A 16956-nucleotide genomic window follows, 5' to 3' on the forward strand; every position below is an offset into this window, starting at 1 on the left:
AAAGCAGGGGAAGGGGTGGCGAGAGGGGTCGGGGAGGGCCGCCGCGAGGCATCCTGGCGTGGACGCCTGGATGAGGCTGTGAAGACCCGCGGAGCGAAGAGCCCTTCCCGCCAGGTCTACACGGCGTGCAGTTATCCGGGCTGTGCCATGACGGGCTCTGCAGCCTTGGCTGAGACAGCCCCCTGCTCTTGGGAGTTGAGCTGAGAGCCTTCCCCGGCCTTGACAGTTGCATGGTTCTAAGCGATTTCTAGCATTTGTCTCCAGCTGACTTCCTCCCGACCCTCTGAAAGGGCAGAATGAGCCCTCTTTTACATTTTCAATAGGAGATTCATTGCGGGAAGAGGGAAGCTTTTGTGGCCCGACGCCACCATGGTTAGTAACGTTTATGGGGGCCCTTTTAGTTTCCTCAGTGCTGAGTGGGGTTTTATTAGAATGTGAGCACTTTCCTGTTCCTACTGGCCTGGAAGCATCCCCCTGGCAGACGTGCCTCCTGCTCCACTGTTGGGGGGAACTGACAAGTGGGCTTATTTTCTTACCCCCCAGAACGTCACTACCCTCCCTTGACCCTGGATGGGGGAAGAAATTTATGCCTCTTGCCATTTGACAATAGGGCCTCCTTGAGGCCAAGTTCAGCCTGCTGCATAATCAAAGGGGTGGTTTCTCCCCTGGCCCATCTTTAGTTCCTGGAGGAATGCAGGAGTTGGTCCAACAGCCACCCACATCCTCCGCGGCCTGTATGTGTTCACTGTCTGCTTCCTCCGAGAACAAGCTCCCAGGATCACAGTCCCAGCTCAGACAAAATAAAGCCTTCCAGTCATATCTTTACATTTGACGTAAGCACAGAGAGGCTTTTCTTGCTGCATACGGAATGGGGCTGTCGGGAGGGCCTGGCGCGGCTTTGAGCCGGGCACCCGGGTGAAAAGGGGCCTTGAAGCTGGAAGCTCCTTCATCTCTGGGCAGCCTCCTTTTATGCAGTCTCGGGGTCTGCCCCCAGGCTAAGGGACGATGGTGCCGGCCCCTCGGTTTACAGCAGGGCCTCCCATCCCGTGTTTCCGGTCTGCTTTGTCCATTCCTCTGTTCCTCTTGCAGGTAGGATGTCAAAGAGAAAAGTAAGCGTCTTCCTAGGGTGCCTGTCTCGCCGGTGGTGTCTGTCTAGGGTGGTCCTTCCTTTTCGGCTCCGACTCCACTGTCACTTCTCCAGTTTAGGTTCTCATAACCTCACGGCACCCATCACCCCCGCCTCCTCCTCCCCTCCCCTCCTCCCTCCCCCTTTCCTTTCTGTCTACCTGGCACCTCCCCACCTGCCCACACTAAGGCTTTTCTCAGGCCGGCCACGTGCCAACCCGGAGTTAAGCACTGGAGATAAAGCAGTGAATTAGATCCCCACTGGTATAGAGCCAAGTGATGACACGAATACTAATTTCATTACAGCTGGGGAGGAGAGGAGAAATATGGGGACCTCCTCGGCCATTTCTCCCACTTGTTGGGAAGTCAGCAAGTAGCAAAAACAATAATAATGATAACGATAGTAATAATAATAACAATAATAGTAGGTGCCCAACTCTTACTGAGTTATAGATGGACCAGTTGTATTTTACAAACGTTCCCAAGTATCGTGCTTGGTGGAGACCTGGTGTAAACCCGAAGATGTTAACGTGCACAGATGGAAGTACATTCCCGCTGAGGCTGACAGTTCCAGGTGTCGCAGTGGCCTCCTGGTAACAAGGAGCACTTCATGCCTTTGCGATCCAGGGGGACGGGCTGAGTACCTTTCATCTGGGAGAGGGTGGTGCGGGTGAGAGCTGACATCACAGAAGGACCACTCTGGAGGGGACTAAGCAGGTTTTTGGAGGTGGCAGCACCTTGGTTGATGGGCCTTTTTACCCAGGGACACCTTTCCCCTCCAAAGTACTTTTTGCCTCCCTTCAAGCCAGGGCGGATTAAATGACGAAGCAACTTGTTTATGAGCAAAGATGAATCCATGGGCAAACACATTTTTCCTTATTAGATTCCCATTGTCATTTAATGCTTTTTTTATTTATGTGTTTCTTTTGAGTAACCGCTCTGTGCGTTGGCCCTGGCAGCCCTCTACAGTTTGCATTTGCAGACACTGGCACGGGAATCAACGGGCTGGACAGGGAGTCTGGCTGTCACTCCCTTTGTTTGATCCTGATTTTTCTATAGCAGAGACTTTTTGTCTCATCACGTGCATCAAAGGTCCTTGGGCAAGAGGAAGGGTGAAGGAAGAACTTGGCCACAGAGCGATCACACAAACACGCAGCATAGGCTGGAGTCTTAGAACCGTACGTTTGAGCAGAATGGGCCTTCGAGAAGCCCCATGCAGTAGAGCTTTCGTTAGCCTTTGCTGAGGCAGCTGCCCAGTGGAGCTGAGTTATACTGATTTCACCCATCCATGTTCCATCATCGATACCCTGTAAACTGAGCTCTCCTTTTTCTTTTTTTCAAAGGATCAGGATTCCTAGAGTAAATGGATCTGGCCGCGTGAAGCAGCCTCCGCTTTATGGGAAAAAAAAAAAAAAAAAACCCTCAAAAAAACAACAAACCAGCCCAGCATCCCAAACCCTAGGCTGTTGGAACCTGATGTTTTCTGTTGTTGGGAGAAGGGTGTTTTTGCTATAAATGAAAGACGTGACAGGGGGTATTTCGAAGCTTTGTTTTGGTTATTGTCGGTTCTGCCAACAAGTAACATCTGTATTTATTTTCCAAACTCCCCCAATGGCTGATTTGCATCTGTTTAGTTCTCTGGGTAACATTTCATTTCCTGACTTTATAGGTTGCTATAAAATCCATTCGTAAGGACAAAATTAAGGATGAACAAGACATGGTTCACATCAGACGAGAGATTGAGATCATGTCATCCCTCAACCATCCTCATATCATCAGTATTTATGAAGGTCAGTGATTTTTTTTTTTTTCACCCGCGTATCCGTTACCATTTCTCATACTATGGGGCCTGCCAAGATTTTTAGGTAATTGCCCTCCTGGGCAAGAGCCAAGTATTTTTCCTCATGATGCAAAAATAGCTGGGTGTTATCTCTTATTGGGTTACCTTGAATGCAACCAGACATACGTAGCCCAGCTCACTTTGGTCATAAAATAGCTCCGGCTGGTGACTTCTTCTGCCTTTCTGCCAGTTCTTGGCAGTTGCTAAGCAACCCGCCTTATTAAAAGCCAGTATGAGAGACAGCCATGGTTTCTGAAAAATGGCAGTTTGCTGGGTGGCCAGGGTCACGGTGGATCCATTGTCAATGTTGTTCCCTAAGGCAGATGCCCCAGTGGTGGAGTCATGAGCTATTCCAAGTGGAGGCTCTTTGAGTTGGAAATTATCTTTGAGCAGCTCCCGGAAGTACCAAGAAAGAAGAGGGATCTCTTGGTGGGGCACATGCTTCGCCAATGGAATCCAAGTTGTAGTTGGTGTTTGTAGGAAAGTGGGGCTGGGAGAAAGTTACAAAAATGCTCGTGCTTCAACTCGTTGAACCTTCCTGGGAAGAAATGGCGAGTATAAATTTCCTTTAGTTTATCTCTCTTTTTTTTAATATCTGTAAAAAAATTACTCAAGCAATATGTATTTGTTGCAGAAATACACAAGTTAAAATTTCAGAATAATTTCAGTTCTAACCCCCCGGTTGATAAATAGCACTCTAACTGTATTTATATTTTTATCTATCTCTCTATATCTGTGTATGATTTTTATCCAAAGCTGGATCATACTGTTTATACTAGTTTTTGACTTAATTTTTTTTTCATGTTTTATATCACGCATCTCTTTCTATGTCAATAAATATTCCCTGTAAGGACGTTTTAAAAGGCTTTAGAGTAATCCATTTATAGATGTGCCATAATTTATTGAATCTAATTCCTTTTGTTAAACATTTTAGTTGCTTCAAATTTCTGGTGATTATAAGCAGGGCGTTCGTGACTCTCATAATCGTTTTTATATTCATTTCTGATAATTATTATTTTTTTTCTTATGAAAAATTTTCTAGGCTTGGACTTACTGAGTCAGAGTATTTCTCCATAATATTTTTAAATATATGGTAGAGTCAGAAAAATGAACCTATTTTTAATTTGGTCTCATTATAGTATTTTTAATTATGGTCTGATCATAATACATTACACAGTAATGGCTAAGAGGAAACCAGATGGTAACCTGAAAGTTTTTCTGATATCTATCTTAAGTTTTCCTTCTCCTGGTTCCCTGCTGTTTTTGGCCATTCCCGCGCCCCCCCCCCCCCCCCCCCCCGCCACCGTTGCTACTATTTTTGTTCCTTATCTAGCAGTAAATGTGGGTAATAATTTTTATCCTGATTTTTCTAAAGTTCATTTTTGGAGCCCTTGGGGAGAGGGTGCTTAAGGGAAATTTTCATTCATTCAATCATTTATTCATTCCACACACATCTCTTGCAGCGATTCTCAAAGTGCAGTCCCTGAACCAGTAACATCCGTATAAATTGGGATTGTTAGAAATGCAGATTCCAGGGCCCTAAAGAGGACCTGCTGACTCAGCAGGTCTGGGGATGGGGCCCTGCAGTCCATGTTTTGACAAGTGTGGAATCACTGGTCTACCAAGTGACCGTGTCTGGTTAAGCACTGTGTTCAGTGTGGTTAGAAACTGAAAGAGACAACAGGCTATGGACCCCACATTCAAGGCACCATACAAGGCATGACAGAAGAATGTTATGTAGATATGCAAGCAACATATTCTGGAACCATGGAGTCCTGGAGCTTAGAAGTTTTCGTGGCATACAGGCTGGGCCTTGAAGGCATTATTTTGAGGAAGAATTGGGGAAAGTAGATTTCCAGGTTGATAAAACACCTCTGAATATGCCTGCAAATGAGGGGAACTTCTAGACGTTGGAAGTGAGTGGAGATATACAATGCAGGAGGAGAGTGAGTTTTATAAAATTCTGAGTGTTTTTGTTCCCGGTGGCCTGGTTACCATGGGAACTTGAAGGCACTTTTGAAGGTTGACCTCTACAGTATGGACCAGTATGGGTCACATGTTCTGTGAGAAGTGCTGTGTTTGGTATTTCTTGGCATAGAGAAGGACCCTTGCTTATAACTTTAAAGATAGGTACCACATAATTTAAAGTTCTTTGGGTGACTGGAAATAATTTCCATTGAGACGTCAGGTGGCAGCTTGGACCTCAATTCATAAAACCCTATCAACAGGTTTTGGGGAATCAGGAAAGAGCTTGAGTTCCCACATCAGGCTCTTGGGTTTTACTCTCAAATCCTTCACTGTGGCCTTGACATGAGACTTTGGGCAACTTGGGGGGCCTCTCAGGGACACAGTAACCATACCTATAAGATGGGGATAACAGTTCTACCTCTTTCTTAGGGTTGTTGATAGGATTAAATTAGATGATACATGTTCTGGCAAACTCAAAAATGTCATTATTGTGAAGACTGTATAATCATTACAAGTGGTTCCTAACTTGGTCCATTGGCAAGGGTCAATGGAACTGCAGGGTGTCTGTAAGTCCTCTGGAATATTGTATAATTGCCTTGTCTAATATAGAAGCCATGAGCCATAGATGGATATTTAAATTAAAATTAATAAAATAAAATAATTAAAAATTCAGTCTTCAGTCCCACTATAGCCACATTTCAAGGGCTCAATAGCCATATGCAGCTAGTGGCTGCCATATTGGATAGTATAGATACAGAACTTTTTCATCATTGCAGGATAGGACCATGCTGGTGTATAATGTTTTAGATGTCGAGTGCATGGGTTTATTTTTTCTAAGGAGAGGGTGTATAGCTTTCATCAGATTGTCAGAGGGATTCCTGACCTCAAACAGGTTAAAAAAAAATCTCTATTGCCATCAAGTGTTTTGTGACCTGCAGAGTACCATACAAATAAAATATATTGTTTTTATTCAGAAAACTCCCAGGGAGTTAAATGTGGCTTTTTTTTTTTTTTCCATTTCTTAGAAACCTCTGGTTTCTGCTCTGTTCTCTTTCCCTTCTCCCACGCAAGTTCTGTTTCTCCCACATCCACCAAATAGCTGTGGAGGAGGGCAGCCCCCCTCCCTTCTCCGGAGGTTTGGAGCAGGGGATTGCCAAGGCGAGGTTCCAGCTTCTGCACCTCTAACTGCGACCCCACAGTCTCCAGGGGCTTCTGACTTTATCTGCTTTGCTGCCCAGGACCCCAGGACCTGGCCCTGAGAGTGATGACCTCCCGAGGTCATCCGTGGAATTCTGTATAGTTTACAAAGCTCCCCCACCTCAGGCCTCAATTAATCCCTACAGCTTACCTGTAGGAGGGGCAGGCCAGGTGTCCCATTTTGCAGCTGTGCAGATTGAGGCCCTGGAACGTTAAGACTCGCCTGGTATATTCGTTTGCCAAGGCTGTCACAACAGAATACCACGAACTGGGTGGTTTGCCCAACAGAAATGTGTTGTTTCTCAGTTCTAGAGACTAGAAGTCCGAGATTCAGGTATCAGAGGGTGGCTTTCTTCCAAGCCTTTTTCCTTGGCTTATAGATGGCCGTCTTATCCCCACATCTTCATATGCTGTCCCCTCTGTGTCTGTGTCCAAATTTCCCTTTTTATAAGGACACCAGTCATACTGGATTAGGGCCCACCCTGATGTCCTCATTTAACTTTAATTATCTTTTTAAAGGCCCAGTCTCCAAGCAGGGTCGCATTCTGAAGTACAGGGCGTTGGGACATCAGCATATGAGTTTGGAGGACCCCATTCAATTCATGACACTGGGTACCATGGCTAGCTGGTGGCCCTGGCACACATGGCTCCTGACCTCATTTGGTTTTTCCTCCACTGGGCCTCTGAGCTATGTTTCTGATCTAGTGTCTTGTTCTGCTGGCTCGGCAACCCACCTGCGTGCCCCAGGCATCCCCCACCCCCACCCCTCCCAGGCTGGCGTTTTCACTCCTTCTCTGCCCCGAGGTGTGATAGGGACGGTGTGGTGGCAGCAATGGTGGGGAGCCCGAGTCTGGCCAAGCTCAGTGTGAAAGGGAACCTTCTCCCTGGAAGCTGATTGGTTGTCTGACCGGCCAATCAGGAGCCTTCGGTGTGCAAGACCGCACAGATTTTGCTAAATGAAAAATCAGTGCCCAGCCATCTAACTGGCTGTTTGGACATTAGCCAAGTGAATGGAACTGTGGAAGAACCCTACGAGTTCTTCTTCAGCTGGGACTTTTGTGATTTAAAATACACGCACTCACAGACGCCCATGCAGCAGTGACAGCAGCAAAAGCAGCAACGTGGCAAAGCAAGGGTGTGTCTAACCCTGTGTGTTTAGGAACTTTGGGCTTTCCAGAGCGGGAAAGCACCATCTTGGACTGTACTATCCAGTGATACTGAATACTAGTTCCAGAGAAAAGGCAATTCATTCAGTAAAACAAACAAAAAACCACAGTACAGATTGAGTGTTTGTTACATGCAGGGCCCTGTTCTAGGCACTAGGGGTACTGGGGTGGACAGGACAAGCTCTGGTCTCATGGGGCTGACATTCCATGAATAGGAATGCCCACAGTGAAGTGGCTACCCAGCTGAGGACTGAATGGATCGGGGAGTGAGTGCCCCCCCCCACCCCCCACCCCCCAGGACCTGGGCATTCCAGGCAAAGGGAATGGCATGTGCGAACAAACACTGCTCAGAGAAGGGAAGGAGCTTGTGTGGGCAGAAGTGACAAAGGGTCTGTGAGGCTGAGGGAGCGAGTGAGTAGGAAGGTGGTGGAGAGAGGAAGTCAGGGAGGGCCGGATCTTGACCAGATTGGCTAAGGAGGGCTGCGGATTCTGTTCCAGGAGTAGGGCAAAGCCACTGATTTTGAGGAAGAAAGTAGCTTTTATTTACACTTTAAAATAATATGAATAATAGCTAGGAGTTACTGAGTTTTACCCTGTGCTAGGATGTGTGCTTGTATTATCTCACTTAATCCTTATGTCCCTGAAATGCAAACTGTTAACATCCCTATTCTATGGTAAGGAAATTTTATCTGAGAGGCCAAGTACATTTCCCAAAGTCACACCTAAGAAGTGGTAGATCTAAGCTCTGAACCTAGTCACTCTGGAGCTCGTGGGCCTAAGACAAGCCAGGTCATTTGGTGGTCTGCACGGACCCCTAACTGGGGGCAAGCATTATTCTGGAACCTGTGATACAGAGAATTCTTGGCGTTCATGGGGGTTGTTGTCTGAAATACGTGAGGGCATTGAATGCCAGCTTCGTGGGTATTTTAGAAAATATTTCTGCATACATCTCAGGAAGAAGCTTGGGGCCCAAATCTGGTCAACTCAAAGATCCAAGTGTTTTCTAAACTGCAGACTGTGGAAATGTAAGTTATTTGTACATTATTCACAATATCCACAGGCTCAAGAAATCTGCGGCTTCACTGAATTAACGCTGCTGTTCACCAAATCTCAAAAATAATTCCTTTCAAATGTTTCTTTCTCGAACTAGACCCAGGGGTTACGCTCCTATTGACCTGCAGGTGAAGGTGATTAACCCTCAAATTTGTCGACTCTGTGTAAACACAAGCCATGACTGGTTTCTAATGCTAAGTAAATAAAAGAGGGTGGGCACACACCTTCTAGTGTGTGATGCTAAGGGTAATAACCTAACGGAGAAAGAAAAGGAAGAGAGAAATCTCTGGCACCATCTCTGAGATGGACCCCTGTTTCCAGTCAAAGGAATTCCATTCTCTCAGCAGGGTGGGAATTGACAGTATGGAAAGAACAGCCGAAAAGGAAGTGCCCGCCAGAGCTTTCAGCGTGGCTGCCTAGGGTGGAAGGACATAAAAACAGTTTTTGCCTGACGTTCTGATTTCAGGACCCGAGCGCAAACATCAAAGGCACGTTGTCTCGTTGTCTCGCCCTGGCTTCCCCTTTGAAAACCTAGGAGACCCAGTCTGCAAAACCGAGAGAATGAATGTCTTGCCACACAACACTTTAGGGAAACTTAGCACCCCATCTGGTAACAGTCCCGCTGGGAAAGGGGGAGGGGAAGGAAAAGGCAGGGGAGTGAGTGGGGGAGATTCTGCTGCTGCCTTCACTTGTATGCCCTTATTTTTTGTTCCTGGAAATCTCCCTTCCTGGCCCTGCAAGATTACATTGCTTCAATGGCTTTTTGCATTGCCATATGCTAGAACGGGCCAACCCTTTCATCATGTCCCTTGTCTTAGGTAAGGTTGATCCTGCCTTTCTTTTTCTTTTTTTTTTTTTTTTTAAGATTTTTATTTATTTATTTGACAGAGATAGAGACAGCCAGCGAGAGAGGGAACACAAGCAGGGGGAGTGGGAGAGGAAGAAGCAGACTCACAGCAGAGGAGCCTGATGTGGGGCTCGATTCCATAACGCCGGGATCATGCCCTGAGCCGAAGGCAGACGCTTAACTGCTGTGCCACCCAGGCGCCCCTGATCCTGCCTTTCTGGAACAAAGTGGGAAGCCTATTGGACATTGGTCAGCTGTGATCTCTCACCTTTTGGAGAGTTTCTGAAACTTGAAAAAGCCAAATGAAACAAACAAATGTGCCTCCCTTGATAAGCATGTGTGTCTGGTGAGCTTTAAATCTGTTGCCTAGGAGAAGACATAAAGGAGTCCATATTCTAGAAAATTCTCCGAATTCCTGCTATAAAGACACTTTGGATGCATTTTTTTTTTAATCAGTTAAAAGATCCTTCCATCTTCCTAGAAGTATACATGATAATATGCTTTTTCAAGCTACCTGTGCCTCCTGAGAATTTGACAGATTTTTCTGGAAGGGCATATGGTTCTTGCCTGGTGGTGAAAATCACTGCTCTAACAATCCAGAGATGCAGAGGAGAAACCAAGAGACAGGGTCTGTGGAAGAGCCCAGAGACTGTCTTGTGAGCTGTAGGCTTGGATGACAGGGCTTTCTACCTCCTGCCTTCTCCTTCCCCCTCAACTTTTGGCCAGGGGCAGTGGGGCTGGTCCAGGACATGTCCACAGGATATAGCAGAGGTCCCAGAGTCCCAGAGTGTGGCTGCCCCTGCAAAGTAACCCCTCGAGAGTGGCAGGAGCGTGATCAAGTGCCCAGCAATGCATGGTCTCAGAGGGACCCTGGACCTGCAGGTTCAAGGGCCCTAACCCGGCCTTCTCAGCCAGCAAGCAGATCCTGATTGAAGCCTTTTCAAAGGCAGGGGATGGCTGAGTTGATCTGATAGGGGCTGTTGGTCATTACTTCTACCCAGTGTTCTCATTCGTTCATGTGATCACTCATTGCTTTTGCAAAAATGGTTTGAGTACTTATGTCCCAGGTACTGTTCTGGTTTTATCATATCAAGCAGGCTTTGATTTGAGGGAACCAACTGCTCTTCCAGTTGCTATTATGTGACCTTGGGCTAGGGGCTTAACCTGTTTGAGGGTCGGTTCTCTTACTTACAAAATGGGGCCAATAGCTCACTACTTTCTAGAGAAGGTTGTGAGGATTAAATCAGATAAGGAATAAAATCGCTAAGCACAGTGGCAGATACACGCTCCATAAACAATACTGCTTATCCCTGCTGTGATGTTTAGGGCTCTGAGAGGTCCTTAATGGCTGGAATATCACCTTCTCTCGGGAGGGGTTAGAAGAGAAGGTCGTGGCCAGATTGCCTACATCAGTGATTCTGAGTGCTGGATACACGTTAAAATCTCATAGGACGTATGTAAAAAATGCTGATGCCCTCGCCTCACCCCGGGGGGATTCGGATTTAATTGGCCAGACTGAGAAATATGGACTTAATCCTGCAACCAAGAGGAAATGAGCCCTGCGCTCAAAACTTGTCTTGGTCTGATCATTTGTCATCAGTGAATTCCGGAGAAGAACGTGTGTCTGGCAGCGATCACCAGTGAGCAGTGAGTGATACCTTTGGGCTTGGGTTTACTTACTTAGCCATTTGGTTGCTGCCCTCATCAGGGACTCAGAGCCCCATGAAACAGTTTGTTGAACTTGGCAAAGCGGCGTATTATGCTTGTGTTTACTCTTCTGAACCCATGGCGAATCGCTGAGCATTTTAGCACACTCCCCTTGCTGCCGGATCCGCAAGTTCCACGTGAAGTCTCTGCAGAGGGGATCCAAGAGGAAGGACTCGCCCTGGTTAATAACAGCACCAGAGTCTCCCTCACTTTTAGTCACACGCACGAGCTCTCAGCTGTGAAGCTGTCCAGCCGCGTTTCTAATGAGTTTCCTATTAAGTTAGCTGTTTGACCTCCAAGTGTATTATTTTCATTGTTTCCATTTGATTACACCCAAGTCATTTTTCTAGAGGCTGGAGATTAGAAATAAACCAACTGAAAACCAACGCTACCCCCTAGTTGTCCTGCCTCGCCCTCTCGGGTTTCCTGGAATTCACTATTTTCGAGAGCCTCGAATAATACCACTTGTACTTGAAGTTAATTTTTAAAGAAAAAAAAAATGGAACCGTGTTGTCTGGTAATACGGGATCTTTTCGAGCTCAAGTGTGACGGCTCTGTTCGTTGGCCTTGGTGGTCGGCAGCATGCATCGAGGAAGGCTCGTGGGGTATGGAAGCGGCCCGCTCCCCAGATCATTTCTGACAGTGGGTTCACCTGGCAGGGGCAGCTCTGAGGGTGAGAGCCATGCTTTGGAATACCGCTGGGGTCTGAAGAACGGACCCTAAATAGGAGAGCTGAGCTTGTCCCCCTCAGGCTTGGCTGCAAGTCCTTTGACGTCCCTGAGTCTTGGTCTACTATGTCTCTGTTCTCCCACCTCCGTCTCGCCCCTCAAGGGCACGCGGGTGAGCTCAGGTGCGGATTTTGCCAGTACCTGTCCTTCATAATCCTGGATTTGCTTCAGACGTGCTGCCTATTAACAACAGCCTAACACACAGCCACGTGCTGTGATAACCTTCACAACGAGGGTCGGTGGTCTTCACCTTAACAGATGAAGAAACCGAGGCTCAGAAAGTTTAGGGAACTTGCCAAGGTCACTTAGCTGGTAAGTGGCAGAGCCTGGACTTGAACCCAGGTAAGCCTGGCTCTGGGAGTCAGCCTCTTCACGACAACATGGCGTTGCACGATGAGAGGGACCAGAATTTAGAGCTGACAGGATAGTCCTGAGCCATACACGCCGGGGCAAGCAATGGCTAGAAGCAGAGGTGTGATAACCACAGGGCTGCCTTTGCCAGCCTGGCTGCTGGTGGGGGGGGGGGGTGGAGCCGCTTATAGCAAAGCCTCCTGTGGGGAGGGGAACGGTAAGGCTGTCTTCACAGAGGGTAGATTTCTACCACATTCATTGCCTGAATTGGAGGAGCCTGCTTTCTCTCAGAGTTCACGGTGTCAAGTATAAGAGCATTAGCGTTAGCCTGGGGTGGTTCTGAGCTGTTCCGACCCATTGTCAGTGCTCTCAGATTCAGGATTGCTGAGTGTGTGTGTGAGAGAGAAAAGCCCAGACAAAGCAATAAAGAAAATGATCAGAGAGACTGTGGGGTGTGGCTGATGAGTGTGTGGTGATGGTTGGTGGAGCGTATCACCTCACAGTCCTGCTTGTTTCCATGGAAATACCACCAGGGATGGTTGTGGAAGGAGGATGGAATCCAATGGCTGGGCCAACATGGCGCCATTGATTCTCTCTCCCATGTAGCTCCTTCCTTTATCCTGGCCACATCCCCTGCCCGCCTAGGATTTGTTATGGGGCCCCCAAATAGCACTAATGGTCTTAGCAGGAATGAATGGTTCTTGGCAAGACTTTGGCATCCCCTCTTCTGCAGGTAACTTATACACTTTTTTACCATTTCTTTTGCCTTCTGTGGAGTCCAGTGCTGGTAGTGGGTGGCTTGGTTGGCTATGGTTCTCCTTGCACATGCCAACCGACATCCAGAGAGAGTTTTGGTTTAAGAAAGGACAATTAGTGAACTACAGAGCCTTTCATTGTCCAAACCAGGAAACACATTGATTCAACTCTGACCAACTCATTGACAGTGGGAGAGCTGCCAGCCCAGTATAATTTTCTCACTCTCACTGCCATGGGCTTTCAAACTTAAGGGATCAGAAGACCATTTTGTGAAGCCCTGAGCCTATGAGGTGCTTGAAATTTAGTGCTGGGGAGGAAACTCTTGAAGAATGGATCTTGCATTGACTAAAGGCCCTAATTAGGTTGCAGACAGTTCTTGCAAAGGAAAGATCACTCCATTTCTGCAATGAAAAATAAGCTACTTTCCATGAAGATCATACGACCTTTAACAAAAGCCCACCCCTGAGGAGTGGAATTGTCCATCTGTCTGAGGTTTCGGGAAGGCAGTAAAATGCTGTCATGTGGGGAGGCAACCCCATGGAAAGAATGGACTAATTTAAGACACGGAGTTAATGGAAGGCATAGGCATGAGGAGAATCCTGACTGGTCCTCTCTAGGCCCTCGGCCTTTTTGCTTAAAACTAACAAACGAATCTTCCTCTTCTGAGGTTACATGTAAACCAGAAAGACATCCTCCTTTTTTTCTAACCTGCTGTCCATGGAGAGTCCTATAAAGGGATTCCCACCCTCTCCCTTCCCAAGCCCATTTTCTTCCAAATGGCCTCGTATATTTGGTTCTAGAACGGCTGGCAGGCGGTTTAAATCCCAAGATCTCCTCACTCATCAGCGTTTCTCCCAGGCCAGAGCATTGTTTTGTAATCCGCATTTGCTCAAGTTATACAAGTTGTGTTCTTCACCCTGGGGCAACAGGAGGGAGCTGTTAGGAGTTGGGTAATTAGTGGGGTTGGGAAAGCCAGACAATCAGAAGGCAGAGCTGGACTGTCAAACCGAACATCTGATGAAATTCAGAATTAATTTGGAGAAGTAGCCGTTGCTATAGGAACCAATCCCCACTCTCCCTTGAAATGGAAAATAAACAGAAAACAAGAGAAATCATTCAAGTTGGTGTCTGGGAAGAAGGCCTTTCTGTGGGACAGTAGAAGAAAGCGGACAGAGTCTGCATATCAGTCTATGCGGAAACAATGGTAAAACCATCTGAAGCGAGCAAAACCAAAGGCATTTTGGGCAGTTCAGTTGTATGCTTGTTTAGGAACTTTCTCAGGGCATGTGTGTTATCTCACTGATTTTTCTCTCCGATCACCTAGGGACTTAAAGTCTGTATCGTACAGGTTAGCCTTTCATTTATTTTATAAACACTACTGGTGGTATCCAGCGACACTGCAACGCCTCCAGGACAAAGACTGCTCCTTCGGTTGCGTTTGTATCCCCTTTAACACAAAGCAGAAAATGCTCCAGATTGATTAAAAAAAAAAAAAGGATTTTAAGAAAAAACAGTGATGCTGGTCTCTTTAATGAAGGAGACTCTTTTTTTTTTTTAAAGATTTTATTTATTTATTCGACAGAGAGAGAGACAGCCAGCGAGAGAGGGAACACAAGCAGGGGGAGTGGGAGAGGAAGAAGCAGGCTCACAGCGGAGGAGCCTGATGTGGGGCTCGATCCCATAACGCCGGGATCACGCCCTGAGCCGAAGGCAGACGCTTAACCGCTGTGCCACCCAGGCGCCCCTAATGAAGGAGACTCTTTATTGAGTATTATGCAAGGAAAGTAAGTGGATGATGGAGGCAGGTGGTGGGGAGTCGTGGGAAGAACAGAAGCTTTTGAGTCACATACATTTGGGATCAAAGCTTATTGGTTATCCGCCCACCAGAAATGCATACAGATGAGCACTGAAAGAATGTTTACAGCAGCACTCGTCATAATGACCCTCACCTGGAGACAACGCAAATACCCACCAACAGTAGAGTGGATCCAGCCGTGGTACATTCACACAGCACAGTACTCTACAGCAACGAGAGCGACCAGTCTTCCATGACACAGAACACACGTGGATTATTCTTACAGTGTTGAGCTAATGAAGCCAGACACAAAACAAAATATTCAGCATGATTCCATTTTTAGACAGTTGGCAACATTTATCTAGGGTACTGACTTACAGTCATCCTATTCATGGTAGCGGCTTATGTATATCCTTGGGGAGATGGTTAGTGTCAGAAAGAAGACATGGAGAAGGTAGGCCTTGCCCAGTCCTGGCCAGGTTGCTTCTCCATCTGAGTGCTGGTTCCCTATTGATGAAGGAGGGGTAATGTTAATACTTATCTCCTAGGATAGTTAGGATTAAATGAGACAATCCATGGCATGCAGTAATTGTTCAATATATGTTATCTGTTGTTACCACAAATAAGCCTGCTGAGGAAGGAGAGGTCACTGTCTGGCATGGAAGGCTCTTGGGAGGGAGAGTGCTCTGAGCTATTTCATAGGCCCAGGATCCTGGGTGCCACCCTGTCCCTTGTTCCATCTATTTATTGCTCTTGGCAGTGTTTGGGCCCATCTGACTCCTCCCCCACAGAGCGCCTCGTGGGTGTTCAGGGCCTCCCTGGCTCATTCATAGCGGCCTCTCCTTTCTTGTCCCTTAATTCCCAGCACCTGCCAACCACGGGTGGGTCTGCTCCTGTTTCTCGCTCGCTCATGCTGCTCCCTCTGCCTGGCCTGCCTCCCCCTGCTTCCCCTAGTAAAGTCTTCTCTCAGTATCCCCAGTGCCAGTCCCCTAGCGGGTACTTTATACAAGTGTATTGTTAGAACTAAAACCTGCATCTGCAGCCCATGGACACGGCCCCCATGCTGGGAGCTGACTCAGGCTGAGCTAAGTTTCTATTCAGGGTTTTGATTTTCCTGGTAGGCCTGGCATGTCAAGGGCCATAGTTTTCCTTACCATTCTGGAGCCACCGGGCTTCTGGGTAAAACTGTCTGGCCAAGAGACACAGGCTTTCATTTTTCATAAAGGAAACCCTTCCCAACTGGTGGAAAATAAGCTTTTGCTTAGTGACTAATAACATAAACACAGACAAGATTTCTGGGCTTATAAATAACCAGTTGTAAAAGTGCCCAAGGGAAGCAGCCCTTTTTGCCAGAAGAATGGCCAAGAGTGTGCCTATCACCTCGCTGATAGTGACCTTAACGTGGGCAAGGAGTCTTGGGCCAAGAGTGCGGAAGCTGGTCATTCTTCAGGACAAATTCCCAAGGCCTTGCTTTTATACATTAGAATTCCTGGGCTATTCTGGAAAAATAATAGTTGATCTCTAAGGCCCTTCCTGCTCGAAAATTTTGTAATTCTGTGGCAGCCACACCACATTTTACTTTTTAAAATTTGTTTTTATTTTTTTAAAATGTGCAAGTGTTTCTCAGAAGTAGGCATTCTTTTTTTTTTTTTTAAGATTTATTGATTTGGGTGAGAGAGAGTGCGCGGGTGTGCATGTGGGGCGGAGGGGAGGGGCAGAGAGAGAGAGAGAGAGAGAGAAACCCAAGCAGACTTCATGCTGAGTGCAGAGCTGGGCTCGATCCCACGACCCTGAGATCACCATCCGAGCTGAAACCAAGTCAGACACTTAAAGACCGAGCCACCCAGGTGCTCCAGCCATAACACGTTTTAAAGAGTGATGGCAGTGGGGAGAGAAAAGTCTTAGGGCTTTGTTTTGCAGGAGCTGGCTAAGGGGCAGTTGAGTAATTGAGCCCTGGCCGAGGCACCATGCCGAAGGAGCAGGACCCGTGAGCTCACCGAGTGCCCTGTGTCTGACTGATGAGGAGACCGAGGTTGGCGGGGGGGGGGGGGGTGCGGTCACATATATGTAAAATGGTGTAGTCAGATTGCCGGCCTAGGCCTTGCTCCCCTCGGACTTGCTCTGTGGCCATGGCAGTTGCTAACCTGGCTGTACTCAGAATTTCTCAGCCATAAGACATAATTCATACAAAGTGCTTGTTAGCTCAGTGCCTGCACATAGTAGGCCTTCAGCAAGTGCTGCTGTTGTCAGGAAGGACTAGAAGCTTCATACCTAACACCACGAGGCCTTCTTGATGAATCATTGATGTATCAAGTCTGGAACTGCCATTTGCCTGCAGTTAATCGAGGGTTACAGTCAGGGCCTTCACGTGAGACTTGGCTGTTCTGTTCTGTGGGATGGGTGGGGGTGGGGTCCCAGAGCCC

At 47.2% G+C, this 16956-nt stretch overlaps 1 protein-coding gene across 4 annotated transcripts in view; it reads left to right on the forward strand.

Annotated features, from left to right (window-relative positions):
• Positions 1-16956, forward strand: part of NUAK1 (NUAK family kinase 1) — a 71348-nt gene that overhangs the window by 29526 nt on the left and 24866 nt on the right. For all 4 annotated transcript variants that reach the window (XM_045779469.2, XM_087868786.1, XM_087868788.1 and 1 more), the window contains one exon: positions 2795-2915. In XM_045779469.2, coding sequence (XP_045635425.1) covers positions 2795-2915 — 121 coding nt within the window. The remainder of the gene's footprint in view (positions 1-2794; positions 2916-16956) is intronic.

This window comes from Ursus americanus, chromosome 17 (genome assembly GCF_024610735.1).
Source record: "Ursus americanus isolate L20-20 chromosome 17, mUrsAme1.1.p, whole genome shotgun sequence".
NCBI classification, from domain to species: Eukaryota; Metazoa; Chordata; class Mammalia; order Carnivora; family Ursidae; genus Ursus; species Ursus americanus.